Source organism: Rhagoletis pomonella, unplaced genomic scaffold (genome assembly GCF_013731165.1).
Source record: "Rhagoletis pomonella isolate Grant_MI unplaced genomic scaffold, Rhpom_1.0 Rhpom_scaffold_00002, whole genome shotgun sequence".
Taxonomy (NCBI): domain Eukaryota; kingdom Metazoa; phylum Arthropoda; class Insecta; order Diptera; family Tephritidae; genus Rhagoletis; species Rhagoletis pomonella.
The window spans coordinates 15,546,270-15,554,525 of NW_023458556.1; the positions used below are offsets into that span (position 1 = coordinate 15,546,270).

The 8,256-nt window shown below is 36.7% G+C and overlaps 2 protein-coding genes across 5 annotated transcripts in view; both read left to right on the forward strand.

The window, feature by feature from the left end:
* LOC118734371 (cAMP-specific 3',5'-cyclic phosphodiesterase, isoforms N/G-like) overlaps nt 1–3,757 on the forward strand; it is a 75,041-nt gene extending 71,284 nt beyond the window's left edge. The window contains exon 2 of the mRNA XM_036464096.1: nt 2,259–3,757. Within this exon, the coding sequence (XP_036319989.1) occupies nt 2,414–3,757 (1,344 nt within the window). The 5' untranslated portion in view covers nt 2,259–2,413. The remainder of the gene's footprint in view (nt 1–2,258) is intronic.
* Nucleotides 1–8,256, forward strand: part of LOC118733120 (cAMP-specific 3',5'-cyclic phosphodiesterase-like) — a 192,203-nt gene that overhangs the window by 85,008 nt on the left and 98,939 nt on the right. The gene's annotated exons all lie outside the window — the stretch shown is intronic.

Below are 8,256 nucleotides of genomic sequence, written 5' to 3' on the forward strand. Positions count from 1 at the left end.
GAAAGTGCTTCCGAAAGTTCAAAATTTCAAAATTTCGTGGATTTTGCGAATTTATTTTTTGAACATCTCAAAAACTAGTATGTTAAAAAATCGAAAAATAACAAAATATTGAGTTTTGAAATTTAAAAAATCGTAAAAGCAAAAGGCTCCTTTTTTTACCAAACCAAAGATCCTGAAATTTTTAGGAAGGCGTATTTTAAAGACATGAATTTTTAAATTATGAAAAAAAATTGCTTCCAAAATCAGAATTTACATTAAAATTTTAATTGAAATAAAATAATTCTATCATAACTTTATTTAGATTTTGCAAACATTTTTTTTCAAATTTCAAAAAAGTCATATCTTTAAAAAACCCTCTTGAAAATTTCCGGGTTTTTTAAGTTCAGTCTGAGGTATTGTATAAAAAAAAATCGAGCCAAAACTTTTTAAAAGTTTTTGCTTTTACTATTTTTTTAATTTCAAATTTTTGTAATTTTTTTATTTTAAGATTCTTTTGTATACCCTTTCTCTATAACCTCAAGTATCAGCTTTAAAACAAGATCAGAGTCATTTTTGTAACTACATACATTTATTTTTGAGATAATAAAAAAAAAGTTTTAAATTGCCGGAAATTATGAAATATAGAATTTTGCATATCTTTCGAAAAACATTAATTTTGTTCCTTTGGCATAAAATCGTTTTATGATAAAAGAAAAGTTCTGGCCAAAATTCAGCCAAATCAAATATGGGCTGATTCCAATCACTGCAATGCATTAGCCGATTTGACATGGATTGACCCATTCCGCCCTTTGCCTCCTTACAATGTCTTATCAATTCCTCACTCCTCTTCGGAAATTTATTTTCTTACTTGGTGGTAGCAAGCGTATATATTTTGACGCTAGGCTTGGTGACTCGGCTTCCCGATACTGCATCACATGGACGCGCTCAGTTTTCCCCTCTCTAGTCTTTTGAGGACTAAAATTGGGCGAATAGGTCTTTGTGATTTAGTTTGTGACCTATGTCCCGTATTATCAATAAATAATACAAATACATTCCTCTAAGCGTACGATATGTATGTATGCCCAGCAATAACTATCGTTAAATAATTGCAGCAGAGGATCAATGATGCTAAAGAAAATTCCAATTAGTCCTGCTGCTTTGAAGGGCCCGAAAGACCATACCGCTCACCCTACTTCGCCCCTTGTCAAGGATGCAGCCAGATTTGCTATGACACTTCACTTTACGGGACCTGAGTTCCGAGATGATGGGGCTCATCTTATCATGCTCCACCGAAGAGCCTTTGAAATGCGCATGAAGCACATGGTTATTCAAAGCCTCGTTGTTCGTGAAGACTCCATCTTGGCTAGACTCGTTTCATAAAATTTCATGCAAACAGAACTCCTCAAGCAGCGCCTCTTTTGACTCTCCTTGCTGCCTCGATGAATCATTTTTTGAGCGTCAAATAATTTTGTTATAGTCAGTGAGAGCAGCCGTTTACTTATCCCAGTTGAAAATCTTTCTGGCCTGCTTTCGCCTATGTTTAACATCTGATTTTTCAATTAATATTTGTATTATGTAGTTCTCTTTTAGGAGCTCAATATCCAATATACTCATCCGAAAAAGAAATAAATTCCAGCTTTTATTATATCCGCAGTGCGATGGTAGAAACCTCTTCAGTGAAGAGTCTTCTCTAGATGTCTATCGCTAAATATCTAGAACTGAATAGCCTATGGGCCTGAAAATATGCAAAGCGAAAGCCGAAGGGGTTTCCCTGGAGGCGTTGTATATTTTTAGACACAAGCCTTAATCATAAAGAGATTGTTTAGCGACCGAAATTTAGCATGACGATTTCTAGAATTCCATTGCTTAGTTATTTTGCTATGAAAGTTCCAAAAATTACAAAACGTGGTTTTTGGCACTTTTCATCCCAGATATCTCGAAAGCTAGAGCCAATTGAATAATTTAAAAGCCAGATACTTAATCTACTAAAAACTACCTCTACGAATCAGCTCTCAAAAGCTCTGCCGTAAAAATTTTTTGTCAGTGTTATCTGTGAGATTTCTTCTCTTGTTCTTATGGAGCAAGAAAAACCAAACTAAGTCAGAACAACAACTTTGGGTTTTTATGCTTCGATCAGTTTTAAGCAATTCCAGTAGAGTTAATTTCGCGTGGCTTGCCCTACAGTGTGCAATATAGTACATTCATAATATAATATACTTTACAAACTAGTAATAAATCGGCGAGTGAGGGCCTTATGTAACCTTTTTACCATTAAGCAGTGAAGTGAATCAACGCAAGTGAGGAACATTGCAATACAACTTTGATATCCCTAAACAATACCCTAAAACAATAAAGAAAACACAATAACAGGAAAAAACCAAAAATAATATTCTCCAAGTAGTGACTAGTGATAACGAAAAATGCTCCACCGGCTATGATTGCCACACTATTCATCTTCTTTGCATTTATACGTGCGTTTCCCTGGCGGAGACGCCGACCACGTCCAATAATACTCCCACCAGCTGCAACGCCGCAATCGCCAATCCCTTTGCAATCAACGGCAACCAGCCCAACACAATCCCACCCATCAGCAGCAACAACAAGTGTGCCAACAACAACACCTCCACCAAACGAATACAGTGCAAAATCATCGACGTTAACAACGCTCACTAACGGTACTGCAGTGGCGAATGAACAGCATGAACACACCCCAATCATCAGCAACCAAACCTACGATGCTGCAAAAACGGTAGCAGTCGCTGATGACTTGGAGGAGACACCGCGGCGCTCTTCCGTTCAGCAGGCGCGTCGCAAATCCTCCAAGTCAATAAAATATCACGAAGTTACGTTTAGTGGTAGTGTCGGTGGCGGCGAAAGCGATGATAACGAACATGAAACACCGCATACTACGCGGCGCAGTTCGTCGCACCACAAACCGCATCATCAGCTACACCAGCAGCACCATCATCACCAGCAACAACAACAACAACAGCAACAACAACGCCAACAACATTTGTTGCAACATCAACAAACGCTAAACGCCGCATCACGTCCCACCTCACCGGATAGTCATAGCTCTGCGTCACACTATCGTTCGCTCAGCAGCGGTCATAGTGGGCGCACGAGAAACTCCACCGATTACGAAACTGCCAGCAGTGAGTTGTACAATAGCGCCAAATCGCATGTGGATGCAACGGCGGAAGGTGCGGATGACGGTGATATTGGTGGCGGTGGTGTTAGTGGCACGAATGGCCAAGTGCACAGTTCCATCGCCATCGTCACACGCAGCATTGCTGGCGGACGCCGTTTTCCACCGCGACGCGCCGCTACAGTTGCCACCGATACGCTGGGCACTGACGACGAAGGCGCCGGCACTGATGCGCACTATGAAGACGCCGAAGAGGCGGCCGATGATGATCGCGATCCGGATTCGTATGATCGTGAAACAGAGGAGTTCTATAGTAATATACAGGATGCTGTGGGCCCGCCGGGTACGCGCAGTAAACGCTCATCACTTTTCTCGCGCTCCGATTCTTCGGCTACGACGACTTCATCGAGTGGCGGGGGCACTTTCATGGGCGGCAAGCGACGTTCGACCGCATCGATTATTTCGTCGTCCATGTGCTCCGACGTTATACCAATCGATCGACGCAGCTCAACGGCCACCGAGTATAGTGTACGCTCGGCGTCGGGTCAACGGCGCTCGAGTGGGCGTATACGCCGTTACATATCACGTATGACGATAGCGGGCGCGCGACGACGCACAACTGGCAGGTAGTACTAATTTATTAATGTGTTTAATGATTTTTTATATACTAGGGGGCATTCTAACCCAGTTCGGAGACTATTTGGCTTTTTGACCTCCGACTTTTTTCATAATTTTCTATGTACCAATGGAGAGATTTCTCCTTGACTTTTTCATTCGAAATTGTATGGAAATACGGTTTTGAAGATTTTTTTGATTTTATATCACAAAGTGCTTCGAAAGCTCAAAGTTCTAAACGAAAAATAGTTTCATTTGGCCCTTTTCGCAAAGCTATGGGCATTCAAAAGGGAGCTATTTTTTCAAAAATCGATGTCTAGAAAACAAAAAATATTCAAAAGAATTCGGGAGGTCTCTCCTAATTGGTACAATAACATAAAAAATTACGCAAAAATCGGAAGCTCAAAACCCAATGCTGTCCGAATTGGCTGGAATGTCCCATAGATATATGTGCATTAGGATGGTCCAAAATAAGTAAAGTTGGAGTCTTAATGCTCTCACCCCCTAGTATTGTTCTATATGGAAAAAATATACCCCAATTTTTTTATTTAGCAATCAGAAAATATTTAGCGGTCGCTCAAAGCGCCCAAAATTTTCCATGTTTTTTGATGGGAAAACTCTGGCTCTCTTCAGGAGACTTCCAATAACAATACCCAATTGTTAATTTAACCATTTCTTAATACTAAAGATTTTCTATTTTGGCGAACCTATGAAATATAGTTACTATGAAAAAATGGTTAAATAAATAATTGGGTATTAATACTGCGAATCTATTGAAGAGAAACAGAGTTTTTGCGATCAAAAAATATTGATCTTCAAGAATTCTATACAATTTCTACGAAAAGTGGTTTTTCCCCATATAAAATACATGGAAAACTTTGAGTGCTTTGAGGTACCTCTAAAGGTTTTTTGATTTCAAAATATATATTTTTTTTTTCGGTACTTTACTTTTTCACATGCATTATTGGACCACCCTAATGTACATACGTACATATGTATATACTACCTCTCCCACCTTTAGTTCACACACTTCACACTTTTAGTTCACACAAATTTGAAGCAAAAATATATTTGGTAATTATTATTTTCTGTTTAGCTCATTTGAAGAGTCCCTGCAGGGAAAGCTACTAGTTGTGAACTAGAATTCTACCGGTTTGCGTTTCAGCCGAACTAGTTCACGTTCTATCCTTTTTCAATGTTAGCGACTGGTATTTTTAACGTTGCGATGTCCTACGAGATGTCAATTGCTAGGCTATGCATCAACATCTACTAGTATAAATACTAGTAGCATTATACCAGTTGATGAGATAGACTGCCAATTCATGCCCCGTGAAAAGCATAAGAGTGCCTTTTTGCTCGCGACGCTCCAGCAGTCACAATGGCCGACAGAGCAGAGCACTCGCATGGTTAGCCTGAGGTCCCAGGTTCAAATCCTGGCGCAGGGAAACTTTTTTAATTTTCTATTTTTTATTTTATTTTTATTTTTTATAAATTTATTTTTTTGTTTATGCTGTTTATTGTAATTTTTAAATTTAATAAAAAAAATATTTTTGTTTAATTTCTTTGTTTTTATATTTATTCCTAAATGTTTTTTTGCAATGCAATTAGATTTTCAAATTTGTTATTTACTTATAAATTGAATAAATTCTTTTTACTTACATTTATTTAACTTTAAAAATCTTAACCACCTCCAAGCGGCCGCGAACCTGCGATTTCAGAACCAGAACCAGTAGTCTTCACCTGACGCCACAGCCGACATTTGTAAGAAAAGCAATTAATTGCGTTTTATTTTTGGCTTTGGCAATTCAAAGGCACTTTCCTTAAAAATTATCGTTTTTCCTTAAAAATTACTAAAAAAAAATCAAAATCGTTTTCTAATCGATACATTCAAAAATTTATGTAATAAGTAATTTCCTTAATCACATAATTAGCTATGCTGGATATGTTAATATGTATATGTGTTTATCCATTTAATTCTCGATAATAGCATTACTGGCTATTTACTATTGAGCAACGCATTGCCAATAATTCATTTCTCGTCGTATTTATCGATTCGCGAAATTGTTCATTATTGTCGAATATTGTCGACATGTGTATCAATCAATCCCATTATCAAAAATTAATTTATCGACATATTTATCGATATATTCGACAAAAGACTCATTATTTTCGACTACTGTGGAAATATTTATTTACATATCAATCTCATTATCAGTATAACGTCAGACTAAGTCTTAATTCATTTATCATATATTTATCGATAAATATAATCGAAAATTATCTAATTATTATCAATATATTTACCAACATATGCATTTATATATCACACCCATTATTGATGCATCATTGCAGTCGTTTTTGGTGCATTTTTCGATATACAACTCTATCGATATCTGTAGCAATAAGCTTGTATACAATAATTCCTATTTAATAATTGGTAATTAACCTATAACGTGTGTATGTCAATATTATTGGCGTTGTATATATCGTTTTATATATCGTTATCGATATATTTTCGACACGAACATCGTTTTTCAATATCCTTATTCTAATTTACATCCGTGGACTTACCGATTATCCCTCAACGCAGTTTTCCATTTATTATCCATGCGGTTGTTCACGTAGACTTGCTGTCATCGATATACATACAAGTTTATCGATATTAATACCAATAAAATTGTAGACAATCTACATTGTCGACATTTTTGTAGATATATTTATTAAAATTTACAACGGTAGTTTTATCGATTATTCTCAACCCTGTCATCGATATATTTTCAAAGTAGATGTGTTTATCGATATACATATATCGTTACCCATTTATTTGTGATACAAATATTGACACTTTCGACAGTTTCTTAGATATCGTTATCTACATTTATATCGATAAATTTATCGATCAGATTCTCAACCTCGTCATCGATGCGATTTTTCCTGTAAACTAATAAGTTTTCGCGCTTTACAAAGACGAGCTTTCACTCTACCAAAATCAGAGAATTACCACATCAAACACATACCTACAAACATACCCAAACCAACTTGCAATCGCTGCTTCATCATTTGCAATACTGTTTCGTACGAAAATGTAATCATATAATGAATATAAATTTCTCTAAGACTGTCTACAGCAACTCAAACGCATTCTCAATGCAGTTAGCCATTCGTATGCGTTTTAAATAGAATTGCTCGCAAATAACGTTTCAAAATTTCAAAAGGACGTTACCTTAAGTATCCGCAACATTTACAAAGTCATTCAAGTGTGACTCAAATGGGTACCTAACGATGTTTGCGGCACATTGATTGCTCTTTGGCAACACATTTTATTATCGCGTTGATGATACGCGTCAACCCGCTGTGTACATATGTACATTCTAAACTTTGCCCACCACCTAACTAAATGTTCGCTTGAAAGTGTGAGTGGGTGAGTGGGTGAGTGCTAGTCACCACAGCACTGATGTGCTCATGTGAATTGAATTGAAAACAATTTCGGCACAAAATTTTCGTAATTTACATACATTTTGTGAAGTTTAGTTACACTTATGTACACATGTATATACATATTCACATATATATAAATATGTATATGAGAAACTATGTACCTAAACAAATGTGAATATGGGCAAGTGTAACTATATGGATGGAGAGAGTGTGGAAATGCGGGACACGCTACGAATTTATGCATAAAAGTTATGAAACACAAGCATACCAACTTTACTCAGCGGCAGAAAAGCGGAGTATGTGTGGCATGCGAAAGTTTAAATTGCCAACATTTATTGACTTTAGCCTTGTAAGCATACACCTCCACCAAAGGAAACGCATACATATGTTTGGTAATAGTCTGCATATGTACGTATGTATGTATGTGTGATCCCCTTATGGGCAACCACAGAATTCTGAAGTTCATAAACTTCCTGGTGTAGCAGTTTTGTCTCTTCTGCGTCGAGAATAAGTAAGTAACCAAAATCTTTGACTGCGCTTTTTATTTAATGCCCTCAACGAGATGAAATAAGTTCTCTACGAAGTTGTGTAATGAAAAACAAACGCGAAATGATCTAAATATGTTTTTGAGTATACTTTAAGTTTTTGATATGCTGATTGCTCATTCACTAAAATTTTCAAGAATTAGATTTATAAAATGTATTGGAAATGTACACCTACGTTGGACTTAGTTGTCGCCTGGCCAGCTGAGTCCTGGTGCTTTGTGTACCATATAGCTTACGGCCTCCTTAATTTCAAACGCTTGCCGCCTGAAATACGCTTGCATAGCTGTTTGTCGTGACAACGTTTCCTCACTTGAAAAATACATATTATCGCAATCTTACTTCAGCTTAACGGGAGATGATTGAGTAATAATTAAGTATTCTCTAAAAATTGCTACTGTAACACCGCACGACAAAAATTCAAAACACTCGAAAAAATTTATATGTTCACGAAACTAGGAGCATTTTCAATTTTTCTGTCTGAAGTAAGATATTTTTTAAAGGACACTGAAATTTCATTTTATAAAAAAAAAA